This window comes from Crassostrea angulata, chromosome 5 (genome assembly GCF_025612915.1).
Source record: "Crassostrea angulata isolate pt1a10 chromosome 5, ASM2561291v2, whole genome shotgun sequence".
NCBI lineage: Eukaryota > Metazoa > Mollusca > Bivalvia > Ostreida > Ostreidae > Magallana > Magallana angulata.
Genome location: NC_069115.1, coordinates 50,953,185 through 50,973,006, shown reverse-complemented (window position 1 = coordinate 50,973,006; position 19,822 = coordinate 50,953,185). Strand labels below are relative to the sequence as shown.

Below are 19,822 nucleotides of genomic sequence, written 5' to 3'. Positions count from 1 at the left end.
TGTCAGAAACATTTCTTTTGAATTCTATGCTGTTGTATGATATTGTACTTTTATTGCATTATAAATTCAGTCCACATATTTGTTGAATACTAGCTTTGATTGGGACTCTCTGTCATCTGAATGCTGAGCAATTCTCTAAACTCTGAATTGGTCAAGATAAAAGCATCTGTTTGAACCTGTGTACATACATCTCCCATGCACCTAATTACATTAATATGTGTATGTACTTGTTAACATGCCTAACAAGTATAGTGGACTTAAAGAATTTTTGGTATAAATAGTTTTGTGTATTACATGTATATGGGTGCCGCATGTATATGGGTACATGTAACCCTCACCCACAAAGTAACATCACTCAATGAATAATGAATCACCGTCTTTATACTTTCGAAACTATGAAATAGTATTACCATAAACCTGAAAAAATTGACAATCCATGAAAATATGCCCGTGGTCCAAAATTTTATGAATTCACGATACTTATTTACACATCTGTTTTTGTGTATTTACAGGCTAAAGTAGGAGATTGCATTGATCTTATCAAGGAGAAAGCAGGATCTCATAACACTGTACAGAGGATCCGAGTTCTGGACATAGTGGAAGGGAAATCAAGGTCTGGGAACACCAAAGTGATATTAAGACTTTGGAAAAAAGCTTTTCCAGTGGAAATATCTTGATGAATGATAGAGGAAGGGAAATAAAACTGTGATATTGCAAATTTTAAGGGTTGCATTTTTTTTATTGTTGCTGTTAAAATTTACCTTAGAATGCTTGCAGATGGGCTAAAAACACCATATTGGTTGGTATGTAGGTACATGTAGTTTTTCCCTCATATAACCAGGTGAATATGCTGTTAGATAAACCAGCGGGGGAAATATGAAAAATATTTAAAGATGTATGCAACTAAATAAATAGAATTCATCATGTATCCATAAAAACTCAAGTATGAACAGCATGCATATCTAACTAAAGATCAGAGCAAGATTACATTTTAATGAAAATAAATAACACTAACTGTTGCTTATCAAAAACAATTGATTTTTATTTACTTATTCTTTAAGTGAAATCATGGTATAAAACCTTATCCCACTTTTGCCTCTCCTTAGGCTCAGTATCTGCTTTTTACTGCTCACTAGAGATTATGTATTTCATTTTCCTAATGGAGAAATTCATTGAAAAGGACAGTGCACCATTTTCAAATGACTTCTATTTGTTAGTAGCAAAACGGTTGCATTTAAAATGCATCTGGTCACTGCATGATGTCCAGTACCCCACTATTGCCTCACTCTCTAGGTTCACTGTCTGCTGATCACGAATGCATTATTAATAGTGCTTTTCATCCAGTCCTATCTCTTCATGAATGTTTTTTCGCCAACTATTGAAAATTGCTGTAAATACCGGTACAAGGTCCAATTAAAAATTTAAGGAACGATGAATTAAGTTCAACTTATGTACATGTAATATTCCAACACACTACTACCACCCCCACCCCGGCACTTTGACTTGTTATTTGATGAATCAATAAACAGAAGTAACACTTTCATTCAGTTATTAGTTGCAGGACAATGCACGGGAGACAAATACGAAATTGGTTCAATGCGGGAGATTTCAAATTTTAATATAATATAATTTAATATTGTTTTAAAAAGTTAACTGGTTTCCACGGACGTTTTATGGACTGGCACTCTGATATGAAAAGATATGTGCTACATAATCCAAAAAGCTAGTTCTAACATTGTTTGAAGATAAAGTGTTTGATAGTCCACTCCATATCTATCTTTTAAAAGAGTGAAATTGATCAGATATATTACGATACAGAGCAGACTTTTTGTCCCCATAACATGTCCCCTGGCTACAGAATAAAAGTTTTTCGCAATGGTACAATGTAAATACAGTTTATAAGTAAAGAAGATCCGAGGTCATTCCCCTGCTTAAGATTTTGTTAGCATTGGCAATATCAATTGCCACTTACCTGGCTACTTTACATAATATTTATGATACTTTAAAAAAAAGTTGTCGTGGATTTGAAATATGACATTGCTTGAGTGTAAGATATAGGCTGTCCCAGAATACCTGATACCTTTAAAATTGATATAAATTAGATAATGGCAAAGACTCGTAAATTGCGACTAAAATAGTAAAAGTAAAGTAAAATCGTTTCCTACAAAAAAAAAGAACCAAAACAAAAAACCGGGAGGAGAACATGCCTTTATTGAATTACGAAGTCACAAAAATGCAATATATTTCTTTGGTTGAACTGAATATTTTTTAAAATGTATCGGACAAGAGAGCGGGCATCCTCCGTTTTAATTAACCGTTTTAAAATTCCTGGGGAAAAACAACTCAACAAGCAAAAGATATTTAGAGGACTTAGTGAAAAGACATGAGAAAATGGGATCCGTACAGGGGTTGTACTTATGTAATTGACTGCAAATATTTGTCGGCAAATGTTGCTCACTTGGCGTGTTTGTGACGTTATCCATGCATCACACATGTTGTGTATCTCTTTGTATAACTTACTCCTGTGCTTGTCATTCAACGTCAAGTCGCTGACTCGCAGTGTATTTCTCACCAACACATTTTTTTTTACAGAAAAGACGAACAAGGCTGCTTCCCGTATTAATTATTTTCGTGTCAGCGAAAACGCATTGACCCAGTCAAGATAAAAGCATCTGTTTGAACCTGTGTACACACATCTTCCATGCACCTGATTACGTACATACATTTATGTACTTGTCAACATGCCTAACAAGTATAGTGGACTTAAGGAATTTTTGGTATCAATAGTTTTGTGTATTACATGTATATGGGTACATGTAACCTTCATCCACAAAGTAACATCACTCAATGAATAATGAATCACCGTCTTTATACTTTCCAAACTATGAAACAGTATTACCATAAACCTGAAAAAATTGACAATCCATGAAAATATGCCCGTGGTCCAAAATTTTTATGAATTCACGATACTTATTTACACATCCACCATTTTTGTGTATTTACAGGCTAAAGTAGGAGATTGCATTGATCTTATCAAGGAGAAAGCAGGATCTCATAACACTGTACAGAGGATCCGAGTTCTGGACATAGTGGAAGGGAAATCAAGGTCTGGGAACACCAAAGTGATATTAAGACTTTGGAAAAAAGCTTTTCCAGTGGAAATATCTTGATGAATGATAGAGGAATGGAAATAAAACTGTGATATTGCAAATTTTTAGGGTTACATTTTTTATTGTTGCTGTTAAAATTTACTTTACGTGCAGATGAGTTTAAAATAGCATATCATTTGGTATGTAGGTACATGTACATGTAGTTTTCCCCTAGTATAACCAGGTAAATATGCCGTTAGATAAATCAGCAGGGGACAGATAATTAATAATATAAGGTGTGTGCAATTAAATAAAATTCATCGTGTATCAATGAAAATGCAAGAATGAACAGAATGCATCAGTTTTTCTTATATCTAACTAAAGATCACAGCAAGATTACATTTTAATGAAAATAAATAATATTAATTGTTGCTTATCAGAAACAATCGATTTTTACTGAAGAGTTACTTATACTTTAGTGAAACCATGGTCCAAAATCTCATCCCACGTTTGCCTCTCCTTAGGCTCAGTATCTGCTTTTTACTGCTCACTAGACTTATGTATTTCATTTTCCTAATGGAGAAATTCATTGAACAGGACAGTGCACCATTTCCAAATGACACCTATTTGTTAGTAGCAAAACGGTTGCATTTAAAATGCATCTGGTCACTGCATGATGTGCAGTATCCCACTGTTGCCTCACTCTCTAGGTTCACTGTCTGCTGATCACGAATGCATTATCAATAGTGCTTTTCATCCAGTCCTATCTCTTCATGAATGTTTTTTTGCAAACTATTGAAAATTGCTCTAAATACCGGTACAAGGTCCAATTCACAGGGTGAAAGTAAAAATTTAAGGAACAATGAATTAAGTTCAACTTATGTACATGTAATATTCCAACACACTACTACCACCCCCTCCCCCTGCCCCAACCACCCCAGCACTTTGACTTGTTATTTGATGAATTAGTAAACAGAAGGAACACTTTTATTCAGTTATTAGTTGCAGGACAGTACATGGGAGACAAATTTATACAAAATTGGTTCGATTCAATGCGGGAGATTTCAAATTTTAATATGATATTTAATTTAATATTGTTTTAAAAAGTTAACTGGTTTCAATGGACGTTTTATGGACTGGCACTCTGATATGAAAAGATATGTGCTACATAATCCAAAAAGCTAGTTCTAAACTTGTTGAAAGATTAAGTGTTTGATAGTCTACTCCATATCTATCCTTTAAAAGCCATTCTCTGAGAGAGTGAAATTGATCAGATATTTTACGATACAGAGGAGACTTTTTGTCCCCATAACATGTCCCCTGGCTACAGAATAAAAGTTTTTCGTAATGGTACAATGTAAATACAGTTTATCAGAAATGAAAATCCGAGGTCATTCCCCTGCTTAAGATTTTGTTAGCATTGGAAATATCAATTGCCACTTACCTGGCTACTTTACATAATATTTATGATACTTTAATAAAAAGTTGTCGTGGATTTGAAATATGACATTGCTTGAGTGTAAGATATAAAGTGCATGTCCCAGAATACTTGATACCTTTAACATTGATATAAATTAGGTAATGGCAAAGACTCGTAAATTTGCGACTAAAATAGTTAAAGTAAAGTAAAATAGTTAAATTTTTACCTACAAAACAACAACAACAAAAAACCGGGAGAAAAACATGCCTTTTAATGAATTACGAAGTCACAAAAATGCAATATATTTCTTTGGTTGAACTGAATATTTTATATAATGAATCGGACAAGAGAGCGGGCATCCTCCGTTTTAATTAACCGTTTTAAAATTCAGTAATAATAATAAGAAGAACCTGGGGAAAAACAGCTCAACAAGCAAAATATATTTAGAGTAGTGAAACGACTTGAGAAAATGGGATCCGTACAGGGGTTGTACTTATGTAATTGACTGCAATTATTTGTCGGCAAACGTTGATCACTTGGTGTGTTTGTGACGTTATCCATGCATCACACATGTTGTGTATCTCTTTGTATAACTTACTGCTGGAACTCAACTCCTGTGCTTGTCATTCAACGTCAAGTAGCTGACTCGCAGTGTATTTCTCACAAACAAATTTTTTACAGAAAAGACGAACTAAGCTGCTTCCCATGTGAATTATTTTCGTGTCAGCGAAAACGCATTGAGTAAATTAAAGGCTACTTACTCCCTAAGTTAACACACTCTCACAAAAATTGACACGCACCCTAAAAATTTTTGGGATCATTCGAAGGCCTATTTTGAATAATTTTTCTATTATCATAAGAATTTATTAAATTTGAAATTTCCAGAGAAGGGAGAGGGATCCGGTCTTGGACCCTCCATTTTTTGATCTGCGCATACGGTATATACTTTATAAAGATCAGTACAAAGTCATCTGACCCCCCTCCCCCTCCCCCACCACCACCACAACTGGACCCTCGGTCTGGGCTGCACTAATTATTTTTTAATAATCCAAAAACTGACCTGGTTTAAAATCTATAGTATAGCATAATCTACACTACTTACATACGTTTAAACTTCTTGTTTTTTTTGTTTTTGTTTTTTTTTCAAATGGGTAGTGCAATTTGTTATGGCTCTAAAACTGCGCAAATCGTTTGTGTTATAACTTTTTTTCACACAAATATTTTATTTACTCAAATGCACAAAGTTATCCGAGATTGTATCTCTCTTGCCTTGATAAAAATACGGCAAAGTAAATGTCAATTTCAAAGTGTGTGCAAAGTACATTCAGGAGTTTTATTCAAGCGTGGAGAATACACATGACGGGGAATATCACGGCCGCACTTGCACTGTTTACGGCGTATCAAATTATAGGTAAACAACGCACGCCTATCTGGAAGAAGAGCAGCAGAAATTGGAGGGAATTACCGCGACCCAGATAGTGGGCCTTTCGATAAGACAGAACGAATTAAACTGACCCAAGGATGGGGAGATCTATTTTGTTTTGGATTTTGGTTTTGGGAGCAGAGTTTCTCCTTGCAGGTATGCCATTTTGATCAGCAATGTAATTATAACGCATTAATTTTAAGAGGGACCTCTCATAGACTATTCGCAGCATGCTGGATTTTCCAGAATTGTGATTTACTGCATAATTTTCTTTTTTCAAGTAAATTTGAATTATAATGAGTCAAGATTCTTTGATTGTTTAGGTAGATGACATTTCCAAAAAATTAACTTAATGCAGATTAAGCTTGCATGTATCTTAACAAAAACACTTACAGCCCAGAACGAAAAACAGTTCAAATTCTTTTTCAATAGAGGCCCACTGGATATGTACAGATTGTGTTTCTGCTTTGAAGCAAGAACTTTAGCTGAATCGAAGCGGATTTTTTTTTGGTACCTTATAAGAGGAATCATTTCAATAGCTAACCAATTTGTGCGAGTATAAACTGCGCGTGGATTGGGAGGTCGATCACACCCTACACTTTATAAACTATGAAGAAGTCAGACTGATGTGTATCTGCTCCAAAAGTTAATAGGTGTACATGTATGAATATTTGGACGGCAATCAAACTCATTCTGGAAATCAGTTTTGACAAATGATTAAAAAACAAAAAAAAAAAAAACATTCCACAGATAAATTTGTTTTTGATCCGTCGTATTGTAGCATGATCAAAATAGTCCATATAGCCAATCAAATACCGTGTTAAAAACACTGCATGAACATTAAACATTAAAACTGAAAATACCACTCCGTTATTTAAACACTATTTGAATTGTAGAGGGACTACAGAGACTTGCAGATGAGCACCAACACCAAAGAGCCAGACGGTCAGTCTCACCGAACCGGAGGGCAGAGATCAGAAACATGTCACCCACTGACAGACCGTCCTGTCCCGAGGGTCAGGTAAACACTTACAGACACACAGACAGACCAAGGGTCAGGTCAACACTTACAGACAGACAGACCGAGGGTCAGGTCAACACTTACAGACAGACAGACCGAGGGTCAGGTAAACACTTATATACAGACAGACAGACCGAGGGTCAGGTCAACACTTACAGACAGACAGACCGAGGGTCAGGTCAACACTTACAGACAGACCGACCGGGTCAGGTCAACACTTACTGACAGACAGACTGAGGGTCAGACAACACTTACAAACAGATAGATAGGTTGGTCTGATCATATATTTATTTTAAAAATGATATCGTGTTTACAAAAAAGAGGTAGTGAAATCGGATACTTTCGGGAATAGATAGTAAGGAGGGGCGATATCACCTTATGTATCAAACACTCTATTTTGTAAACACATTTTGAATAAATTATGGCCACGATAAAGAATCTAACAACTGGATGTTAAAATATCTCATCTTGGTTGTATGGTTTATTCTACAATGAACTGAAATTTATTATTTACATTGCGTAGACGACGCTCGTTCATAGGCCAATAAATCCTTTAGATTTGACAGCATCAAGTATGATGCGTCAATTTGGTTTATAGACATGTAAACACTGTTAAGATTTTTACTGCACAGCAGTAAAACAGAGTGAACATGTTTGCAACTCGTGGGAAATCATAGCAACACCTCGAGATAAGCGTCCAGTTGTAAACCCCCCCCCCCCCCCCGACCTCCACCCGCCGGCGAAGGAAGACTCACTCCCTATCCCATCTAATTAATGCAGCTACACCTCGTAACGTGAGAAAAGTCTAAAATGTGCGATCTGACACAGAAACAAAATGGTTACAGCTAGAAAGCGCTTCACTATATCTCTCAAATATTGTTTCAAAAGAAATAAAGCACTTTACAGTAGTGCTATCGTGGTCAATTTTAACTCTGTAGTCTTTGATTGGAGTGTGTGGTACAGATATAGATAAGATATAGCTCATTCAGCTCATTCAGAACCATTCGACAAATCTCTCCACTTGTTACATGTACTGAACATCTGTCCTTGTGTGAAACTTTAAAAAGTTTCGATGGGGAATTTTTAGTTTCCAAAGAAGCTTTTAGCAGCCCATTACACTGTGGTTTCAACAAGAAATATTCCATTGTTTTAAATAACAAAATGAAGTTCGCCTGAAGTTTTATTTACCTTTATATCATTGCAATTCCATAACTTCATTAAATTTTTTGTTTTAAATTTTAGGTACTGTATACATTCTAAACATCTTATTTTTTTTTCAAGCTAATTTGCCAATATAAAAATATGTGTGTACTTTAACACGAAGTTCAGATTCGTTGCCCAATTGTGTATGCATAAGCATGCACGCACTGAAACAACTATACAGGTGTCTCCTAAGTAATCTTTATAAACAGTTACTTTTCTTTTCAGTACAATGACATTCATTAAATAGAATGTTGTCTTATTGAAAGCTTAACTAGTAATACCCCCCTCCCCCCTTCGTGAAAAAAGAATCCTATCCTATCGGATGGTCGTTATTTGGATCGGCAGAACAAATGGTGTCCTATTAAAGTAACTCTTTGCTGGACAAACATAATAATAGGTACCTCTGAAGAAGAAGTAGGTGACCCCTTATTATATTTGGTCACCAGGTCAGAGGGAAGGCCAAACTATTGTAGACTTAGGAAAGATATTGTCTTCTCAGTATCTTGGAAACGTTTTACTTGTCCTCTTTTTGAGACCTTTTGAAGAGGCTGATCTTTTCTTTTATTGAAGGGAATGGGTATTCAACATTTATTGTTATAGGTTTATTTTGTTGCAACAATTCAGCTTATGATTGTTATTCTTTGATCTGAATTATGGCACACCTTAACTTATATAAAAAATACACATAATAAAAATTTAGGTATCAATTGAAGGAGCAACGACAACTTAATTGGTAATTTATCAGTCGTTAATCTTTATACTCACTGTCATGCGCAACTTTCGTTATTTCAATGCAAGAACTTCTCAACCATTGTCTTTGTTTGTTTGCAGTGATTTGCAGATACTAAAATTATTGCATATTTGAAGATATATAAAGTGCTCGGGAACAAGATTTTCAATCGCAACTTCTCGGGCCTTTCTGACGAGTTTTCCGGAAAGGCCAGAGGGGTTGCGATTGTGAAGATTCTCTTAAGTTTACAAAACTAGTGCTGAAATCTGAGTTTGACTCAATCTTAATCATTTAGAGTAAATCCCGTTATGTTTTCAGACTGTCCCCCAAACTCGTGTCAATACCGCAGAGAGGCTGGTCAAGTTGAGGACTGAGATGATTTCGGCGGGAATACACGCCTATATCATTCCCTCCGAGGACGCCCACCAGGTAACATGCCGTCATCACAGCAGACGGTATCTCCATGTACCACTGATAGTATACTACAAGATACCAGTTTTCAACACTCATTAAAAATCAAATCAAGAGTTTCATAATTATAGATTGTGTTGTTTTCTATTTTACTTTTTGATTGCTAAGGCCTAACATATTTCCGGCCAAATTTTTATGACGCATTCATGTTTGATATGGGAGTTTTCTTTGATTTCAGAGTGAATACCCATCGGACTATGATCTCAGGAGGAAGTATATATCCGGTCTCTCTGGGTCATATGGTATATTAATTTAACTATGGAATAAGAATGGTTAATCGCCCAAAACGTTTTAGATATATGTAGTGCATCGGATCAAATGAATATCTGTACAATTAGAATAATGCCGAGGATAAAATAATGAACAGTTTTCAGAAACAGAATCTTACAAATGTTTTACGTTAACTGTAGGCCTTGCTGTTGTGACACGTGATCAGGCGGCGGTATGGACGGACGGACGGTATTTCCTGCAAGCAGAGAACGAGCTGGACTGTAACTGGATACTGATGAAAATGGGTCAGACATTCAAAAGTGGAGAGAGAGAGAGAGAGAGAGAGAGAGAGAGAGAGAGAGAGAGAGAGAGAGAGAGAGAGAGAGAGCGAGAGCGCATTGTTGTATAGAAAATTGTTGAAAAAGGCTACATGTATTTTGTTTGTGAAAGTTAAAATAAGCGCTGCATTCAAACATACATGTACTTTAAATCCACCACAACATCAATGAAATTAAAGATGTTAACTCTAATATGTAAATCGTGGAAAATGACCATTTTACGTCCGTTTGTAGGAGAATCGGGCGTACCGTCCTCGACAGAATGGATGATATCTGTATTGGCGTCAACTACAAACGCAAAGGTCGGGGCCTATCCATTCCTGATCAACAGCGGCAAGTAGTCATTCCTGATAGGAGAAAAGGATATCAATATCGATATAACACATTTATTCCTGCTGTTACTATGACATATGCGCTGTTATTGGATTTCGCTATAACGAAACTAGATGCACAAATACATGTATATACATTGTTTGTACTATTAGACTAGTTGATCATATTTGCAGGGCCAACGGGTGCTTAAAAGGAGCCAATATTTAAAATTTGACTTATTGCAAAAGAAAGTTACAGTAGCATTTTTATACAACTATTATTCATATAAACATATTTATGCATTTGCTATTATTGTACAATAAAACCAAGATCTACATGTATAATTTTGATGTATAGGCAGCTGGATAAGCTACGACACCGCCCTGTCCAAGGAGAGGATCACTATGACCCCTACCTCTGAAGACCTCGTGGGTAAGATTTGGACCACTGGTCGCCCCCAGGAACCTAATTCTCCAATCAACGCCCTTCCTATGAAATTTGCAGGTAGAGTTATTAAACTATACTATACAATTATACGACTCTAAAATTCAGTTGTTTTATTCACGCACAACCGCTATACCGACCGAGCAATCGTTGTTTGACGGATGTTCCGTCAGTCATGCAGTTACGTAGTTTGGCAATTTGCGTCAGTAGAGAGAGGATTTGTATCGGATAAGGTATTTGAATTATGCTACAGCGCCTGACAATGGGCGATAACAATATGAAGGTTTATAGAAATTATGAATGGAATTTGTGTACCTATAGTTAAGTTCTTTCCTTCGGGTTGTAGGGCGAAGCTGGCAGGATAAGATAGGAGACATGCATAACGCGATGGAGGAGAAAGACGTAGACGCGATGATAGTCACAGGCCTTGATGAAACGGCATGTACGTTACACAAAAACTCTTCTCAAGGAGTAAACATATTTATCTTTGTGACAACCTCAAATATTTTTTTTGGATGTATGCTACTCTTATTGTGTTTTGAGAACAGGTTATTTGCATTATATTGCAGGGCTGTTGAATTTACGAGCAGCAGATATCGCCTACAACCCGTTTTTCCTGTCTTACATAATTGTAGAAAAACAAGGGAATGCCACAACGTAAGGAAAGAGTTTCATTAATACTGAATCAGTTACATAACCACAGTGTCAAGATCTATTTTGTATTACTCAGCACACAAAAAACATCCACATACAATGCAATTAGTTGATAATGACGATTATTCAAGTGAGGAAATTGCTTCCTCTCATTATTAGATAGGATCTGCTGAACCAATTTAAAGTTTATGATGGTATGAAGCCATTTACATGTAAAGGGTTTTATAAAACAGATGAAGTCAAATTGATAGCAGCATAAACAATTAAAAACCCTAATGATAATAACGGATAGTATAACAAATGGAGATTACCATCTTGAATGTAGTTTGTTTTGCTTGGTAGTCGACTTATTAACCATCAGATCTACCTTAACGATAGAATAACCTTGTATTATAAACAACATGTATTACGAAGTAAAGAAAAATACCAAATTATGAACTCTAATTTTTAATTTATTTTTAATAATTTTATACAGAACTTTTCTTCTTTAGAAGATTTATGTAATTTAAAAATGGCCCCGACCACCCTGCCCTTAATATTTTGTTTTCACTAGGCTGTACATAAAGAACGCCGCCACTAAGCTGACCCAGAACCAGACTGACACGGAGACAACGGAGAAGTTATACCAACACCTGAACACGGGGACAGACGGGGACTGTACAGGGAAAACAGACCTGTGTGTGACGGTAAAACGAACCAAGACGATAACCCACGGCCGTAGTCTATACGCTTCTGTTTACAGACCCAACAAGTCATATGTGTCTTACATCCTCACTTAAATAACTGTCCATGTAGAGTTAAACCTCAAAAAAACGCCGTTAACCATGATTTTATCACGGCCAATATTCTCGGAATGACAGTGTACAAGATATGACAATTTCGAAAAATATGAAAAATACAAATTAACGTTATTGAAACAATTTAAAGTACTTTTTGGATACCATACACAATACAAAACAACAGGTTGATTGTTGAATTGGAATAATGGTTTATCAAGCTAACAAATGATTGTTGAATTGGAATAATGGTTTATCAAGCTAACAAATGATAAATTATTATGCCAAAAACATAAAATAAATAAAAATACAAAAGACCAAAGGACATACATGTAATATATGTATTATAATTCGTTAGAAGGAATTGTGACTTTTGAAGCAATCAGATTTGCCAGAACCCCTCCCCATTAACCCCCCCCAACCTTACATAAGTTATCAAACAAAATATTCAGACTAGAATCATCTTTCACTTTATAAGACCCGATAATTTGGCAAATGGTATAAAACTGAACCCAACCGAATTCAAAGTTCTAAATGACTATGCAATCAATGTAACATTTACTACCTAGTACATGTGTATGCAGTTGTCTGACAGAAACAATAACATTTCTTTCATGTACATATTAGGTTTTGGAGTATGACCCTGTTGCTGTGCAGGAAAAAGTTCGTACTGTAGCGAACAGCGACGCTACACAGATGGTGATGGTGTCTTTCTCCTGTAACCACGCCCTGTCCTCCGTTATACCAGAGGTTAGTGTCTCCAAATATTCGAAAATACACTGAAATGCTAAAGAAAAATGCCCAAATAATTTTGTAAATAGCCCCCCCCCCCAAAAAAAAAAATAATATAATAAAATGAAATTTAAACAAAAAATGTTGAAATAGTTGATCTTAAATGCTCAAAAATAAGTTTATTGTCATTCATGTCATTCCCGAAAATTTATTAACGATATTTTGTCTCATGTCGTTGGTTATTTTTAGGGCTTTTTAAATCATCCCCTGGATAGTACATTTGAACTAAGTTTATGTTATATTTAGGCCAAGCGACTGCGTGAAAACACTCCTGTAGCTATAGCAAAAGCCAAGAAAAACGAAGTGGAGAGAAACGGGATGAGGAATTCTCATGTAATTATACCGTTTTTTGGTTAAACAAATACGCTACCAGTTTTCATTCACTTATCTGTTAAACATGATATTATTATGTTTTTTCCCTTGTTCCACAGAAGAGAGACGCAGTAGCCCTAATCACATTTATGGCTGAGCTAGAGAAAAAGGTATGAAAGTCATCGACAAAATGATTGATGTGTATTTAAATAGTCTCGAAATGTTTTTTTTTCTGTTGAATTAATTGAAGAATTATTTTACCCCAAAAGCGGATTTTCTTTTTTCTTACATCCCGAATGAACCTTAAACATAGAACATATTTTTTTGTATAAATGACTCATTCGTAGAGTTATATGCAAGATAAATGATCAGGTTATGTAAACAGGGCTTGCGCCTTGTTTTTGTCTACATAGATCAATAAACCTGTAAAAATATATTTTTCAAGCTAATTTGTCTTCTTCTTATTCAATTTTAATAAGCATAAATAAACAGATCCTATTAAGTAACGTGCAACACATTCATTATAGGTTTAAAAATGGATATTTTTTTTTTTACTTCAACATTCAAAATGTAATTAAAAGCCTTGTTTACATAGCAAAATATTGTAAGCTCTGTAAATCACTTATAACTCAACGAATAACATGCAAATTTTGGTTGCGTATTAAAAATGTCTTACTAAAGAATTGTAAACATTAAAATCGGAAAAATGATTTTTGACCAAAATCGTGACCATGCCCCTTTGAGAAGACTTTGGTTTCTGTAACTGTATTAGTTTCACCCCTTTCATTGCAGGTGAAGTCTAATGTTTATATGACGGAAGTGTCGGCGGCTTTGGACCTAAAAAAAGAAAGAATGTATGATATCTTGTTGTTATCTGTAAGAGAAAACAATGCGTAGTGATTCAATAGAAATGATTCTGTAGTTTTAAAAGAAATATGATAAAAAGGGGAAAACATACCTTTCTTTCTTCTGTTTCATAGTCCTTAAGAGCTCTTTACGATTTTTTTTTTTGCGAAAATTACTTATTCGAATTTGGACTAAAAATTGTATACCGCTGAGCTACGAGTTTACCTTGCCTTTATCGAAAGAATCCTCTTATCTTATTTAATTTTAAAATATACGGATGGGATAACAGACATTACCTATATAAATCATATTCGGCATACAGAGTTGTATGTCTTATTGTCTTTTTTCATCTCCCACATCACGTGTCAAGCACATGCTTCAATATATTACCCCCCCCCCCCCCCAAAAAAGCCCATATCATTGGGTTTTTCATTATTGAAAAAGATTACTAGTATCATCACGTATTTGCTTTTTTCTTCACAGGAAAGGGTTATACAACAGAGGACTGAGCTTTAACTCTATCTCGGCGGTCGGTTCTAACGGCGCCATCATTCACTACTCACCCAGCAATCTGACAGACAAACAAATTACCACGTCTGAAATGTATCTACTGGACTCCGGTGGACAGTACTTGTGAGTCATTGTACAACAGATATACTTAGATTAAGTTAAATGGATACCGGGGACGTTTATACTAACTACTGTTTTTATGTACGTTCCTGAGGGTTGTAGCTTACTATTTTCATTTTTATGGCAGGATTGGTCTACATGTTGTCCATGTTACTGGCAGATTGTTTTTGTGCATCTCATATGTAAATTTATACATTTATACATTTATCTGTAAAACATTATTATAAAATTTAGAATTCTTGTACATGTATAATATTGTTACCGTATATATATATTTTTTTTTTACAAATATTCAGTGATTTCTATAAAGAATTTAAAATGCATTTTGGATTCGAATAATATTCAACCGTCATATAGAAAAAAATATTTTGAGTGAGTACTTTATGTTGCAATTGATTAAGTCAATTCTCATAAATATAAAACTAATTCAAGAGTTTAAAAATCTTACAACCCTAAATCTTAAACCGTTCATGTTGCATATATATTTGACTTTTCTCAAACATATAATAAAGTCTTTTCTTTGAATTTTCAGAGATGGTACCACAGATGTAACTCGGACTTTTCACTTCGGAACACCCTCTAAATACGAAAAAGTTAGTTTTCTTAAAACTGAATTTTACAAAGTAAACTATAAATTATAATTTTGTAATTGCAAACTTGTCGCACTGGCTTAGATAAATGTGCCTTTTTTATTACTAGTATGAAAGTGAATTTTCAAATTGATAAGACCTCAAAAGATAGAAGTTTATGATTATGAAGGTTTTTTCATGACAGTAACATTACCAAAGTATTTAAGGTTCAGCTTACAATTCAAAATCAAATTTTAATACCTAAAGTCGTTCAGTAGCACACAATTTGCTAAAACAAAATCAAATGAATAAAAAATGAAATAAATGTTGTTAAAGATGGCGAAGCTCGTATTTTCAAAATCGGTAGTGTACATGTCTCTGACGTAACAATTCCAGGAGTGTTACACGCGTGTATTGATGGGTCACGTGGATTTGGCTATGATGAATTTTATCGCCGGAATATATGGTAGGGATTTATGTGAAATATATGTAAAGATTTGATTTCTGATTAATCCAAGTATTATCAGAAAACAAATCATATGGTTCGACGTGTAAACAAGCATAGTTTGAGATGTAAAATCTTTGTTTACATCGGACCTTATAAAACGGCAAAGGAAGAAGAAAGTTTAATTTCAAAGTATGGAGTTTTACACTTCGAACACGTTATTCATGTTTTTCTCATTTCTTTTACATTTTAAACATTTTCACTAATTAGGAATGTTACACCCGAGTATTGATGGGACAAGTTGATCTAGCGAGGTTTAAATTTGCCAAAACAAAGTTTGGTCCGTATGGTAAGGTCTGCATGTAAAAAAACACCAATGCAAACAAAATCAAGGTTTAAAATTGTTATGTCTGTGTCAAAAATCCAAACAGCTGATGCATGACGTTTCTTGTGGGCATATTATACAGCACACTTTGTAAATATACTCCTTAATTTGTAGATAGTTTTACTAAGCAGATAAATGATTGCTACTTCTTACTGTAATTCATTGGGATGCAAATTAATATGTTATAAGAAACAAATAAGTGTTTGTTTGGTACTTGTGGGTTTGCTTTATTTACTAGTACTAATGCGTGATTGAACAAAAGTTCAATTTGCATGAAAATTTCTACCAGCACTTGTTCCTTAAACATAAGACCAGTTGCATGCAACTTTACTAACGACTAATCAATGAAACTGGGTACACCATCATTTATTTTTCGTCTAGACCTTGATCAAGAAAGGAGTGAAACATATTATATAAAAAACCATTATATATGTTGAAGTTTTGATCTTATAAATAAAAACCATCACCTACGTATACTCTCATGGCTCTTCTATTTGGATACCGATGCCACGAATTTAATGATGTTTTAACTTTCGAAATAAGTTGGTCAAGACGAGCAAGTTTGATTGATCGAACACGATTTAAATATTTCAGGTCGGGAGATAGACGCGATCGCCCGCCGCCCTCTGTGGGAGGTCGGGCTTCAGTACCGTCACGGTACAGGGCACGGCATTGGAATGTTTCTGAGTGTCCATGAGGGTAAACAACTATACGGGATTATGCTGTTCAAGCAATACATCTTTAATATATATATCAGGAGATTAGAGAAAAATCTCAAGAAATCAAATAAGAGCGTTTCATACAGCAATTTGTCTTTATAACATGCATTTTTATGCTCCAAAAAAAGAAGAGAATTTGATTAATTAAAGTTTTACAGATACAATTTATAATGTAACTAGACAAATTAAACATTTATAAGCAAGTAAAAAGTTTGAAAGATTCGAACTTACCTGTACGTTAAAACGAACGGTAACTTTAACTCTCATACTATTTAGGTCCAGGGAGAATTTCTTTGTCCCATGCACCGTTTGAGAGTGATTCTCCGTTAGATGATGGGCAGTTTTTCTCTGATGGTAAGAAAGTCAGTTGTCTTGGAAAAAATTTAATTGTGATTTCATCATTTGTTAAACGTAAACCTTCAGATAATAATGAAATCGAACTACACAGTCAAATATTTTCAAAATAAAAAATGATAACAATTTTATTGATGTTTATTTATTACAATTTCAAAACTAAAAGAAATCAACAAATATTGATGTCGGATGTCCACAAGTATTAATAATTTACAAAAATATTTTTTTTCCTCAAGAACCTGGATATTATGAAGATGAACAGTTTGGAATCAGATTAGAAAACATTTTTATGGTCAAGGAAGTAGAAACAACGGTAAATATGATTAAGGTTCTTTGAATATGTACACTATCATAAGTAAAACACATATATAAAAAGAACATTTTATTGTGGTTTTATTATTTTTTGCAGTACAAATTCCCAAACACAACTTTCCTTGGATTTGAAACAGTTACACTGGTGCCGTACGAGCACAGTCTTATCAATTATGATCTTTTGTCCCAAAGCCAGGTAAAATGCAATTGATACACATTAATGTATTTTCATAGACTAGACAAAGTAAATTAAAAAACGATGATTTTTTCAAAATATATATAGTCATGAAAGGATCTTACATGCTTAAGGTGGCTCTATACACCCACAGTTTATTCCAATTTTCAATAGAAGACCACAAAACATATACTTATCAAATATTAAAATGACGATAGGGATACTATAGGTATTTTAAAAGAATTTTTTAATGTTTTTTCGTGTTTTTGTAAAATATTTTTTAAAAAGACAGCTATCAACAAATTGAGGGAAATCATTTTGTCATATGATGGATATTTCCTTCGGACACATAAAAAAAAATATAACACTTCTTAACATTCAAAAATGTTATTATTGCAATTTTTTTTAGTATTTCCCCAAAACATATTTTTTCATATTTTCTTACTCTGTTGACAAATCATCTGAAAAAGTTGCTTGATGTTATAAGAAAATGTATTTTAATAAACGTGAAATAAAAAATTGAATGAAAACAATTGCAAATAAACACAAAAAATATTTTAAATTTTATTTGGTATGAAAGTTCCTCATGTAAGGGTTATCGTTCCTAAGTCCCAAGGCCCAAAGACCTTGGGGACTTTTCATTTCTGAGTTGAAGAAAATTTCCTAAATATAATGTTGGAATGATAAATACATGCATATTTCATTATAGACTTTGCCCTGTATAAGTGAATATATTCGCTTTAGTGCAAAACTAAGTCAAATAAATAAAGGGGAACATTGACTAGGCTAATAGGATTTATGTATCCCAACCTGAGAGAAATTCCAAGCAACCCTCTCATCCTCGTTAGGTGTCGATATTAATGTGCATAAAAGTATATTATAATTGAAATATTTTCACCTGTTTAGAATTTTCTTTCACGGTATTCAACCAAAAAATACGTTTTAGAAATTTTTGGAAAGTTAAAAAATTTAATGTTCTCGATGGGAATCGAACTCATAACCTACTGAATTGTAGTGAACCCACTAACCCACTGCGCTACGGTGTAACATATCGATAATGCTAAAGAAACTCTTTAAAAATTTATACTTGATTTTATTGTTTATTTCGATAAATAATACCACACAACGTGAAGGTGTCACATACCACATTATTTGTAAGTAATGAATTTTCCAAATATCAAATTAAATCTATCCATTTAACAAATTTTTCAAAATAGCGGTTCCCATACAATTCACCTCAGTTTAAATCAGCCAGTACCGGAAATGCATGTTTCCAGATTTACTTTTTTGCGTACTGCGTCATCAAAAAGTGGTGTATAGAGCCACCTTAAACATGTTTGAAAATGGAATATATATAAAAATACTAAATGACTAAATAAACTTTATTGATTGTTATATATAATTAATATGGGGATTGTTTTTTTAAATGTGAAAAAAAAACCAATGGATTGGGATGATCTTAAGCTTCCTAGAAAAGTTGCATTTTATACATAGTTTACTTTTTGAAAATGATAAACACGATTTCAAAAGAAATTCCAATCAAACTCTTTTATTTCAAATTAGAACATTTTTATTGATTTTAAAATCAAAAGCTATACCCTTATCTTAACTGAATTAACTTGCTGTTATGACAATGAAATATACGATCTTTGACTGTGAAGGTTTAATGTTCTTTTTAAAAGGTGGATTGGATCAATGCCTATCATAAACGAATAATGGACACTATAGGCGAAGAACTCCGTGTCAATAAACCGGAAGCATATAATTGGGTGGCTGCTAGAACAAGACCCATAACTCGTACTGTCAGTTCTTCCACAGTTACATACCCTTCATTTGCACTTTTATCTACAATACTTATCTCCCTCTACGTGTGGGTTTAATGAATCTCGAATTTATTCTGAAAGTCTTGCTGTGTACAGATTATTTACTTGCCATATTTACAATGTACAGTCATTTACTTTTAAAACATACTGTATATATATCATTTCGTCGTATAGAAATATATACAATAATGGCAATTTACAATATTCTTTATTAGTTTTTATCTCATTTTATTACCTCATGTGAATGTAATTTGATTAAATAATGTTTCATATAGCAATACACTGTATATAAGAATAGAATAAAATACAAAGTTAATTAAGATGACAATAAGATTAGTCCTGGGTTATATTGTACTGAAACTCAGCAGT

General features: G+C 34.0%; 1 protein-coding gene and 1 long non-coding RNA gene across 4 annotated transcripts; both read left to right on the top strand.

Annotated features, from left to right (window-relative positions):
- The first annotated feature begins 1,788 nt into the window (after nt 1–1,788).
- Nucleotides 1,789–3,211, top strand: LOC128183884 (uncharacterized). Its single transcript, XR_008243665.1, has 2 exons — nt 1,789–2,752; nt 3,006–3,211. It is a non-coding gene; the product is annotated as an uncharacterized LOC128183884 (long non-coding RNA).
- Nucleotides 3,212–5,875: 2,664 nt separating this feature from the next.
- LOC128184084 (xaa-Pro aminopeptidase 1-like) lies at nt 5,876–19,822 on the top strand. 3 transcript variants are annotated; one of them, XM_052853408.1, is made up of 22 exons: nt 5,876–6,088; nt 6,829–6,953; nt 9,205–9,315; nt 9,536–9,599; nt 9,768–9,872; nt 10,140–10,242; nt 10,579–10,721; nt 11,008–11,103; nt 11,231–11,318; nt 11,869–12,001; nt 12,719–12,841; nt 13,130–13,216; nt 13,315–13,365; nt 13,988–14,049; nt 14,525–14,674; nt 15,204–15,264; nt 15,637–15,706; nt 16,665–16,769; nt 17,066–17,143; nt 17,380–17,456; nt 17,553–17,651; nt 19,313–19,822. In XM_052853408.1, the coding sequence occupies exons 1-22, from the start codon at nt 6,031–6,033 to the stop codon at nt 19,508–19,510; spliced, it is 2,187 nt and encodes a 728-aa protein (XP_052709368.1). In that variant the 5' UTR covers nt 5,876–6,030; the 3' UTR covers nt 19,511–19,822. The 3 variants fall into 3 exon arrangements, with proteins under 3 accessions (XP_052709368.1, XP_052709369.1, XP_052709367.1); XM_052853407.1 differs by lacking the exon at nt 15,637–15,706 and adding an exon at nt 15,956–16,034 and having other exon boundaries at nt 5,877–6,088; XM_052853409.1 differs by lacking the exons at nt 11,008–11,103; nt 15,637–15,706 and adding an exon at nt 15,956–16,034 and having other exon boundaries at nt 10,579–10,649.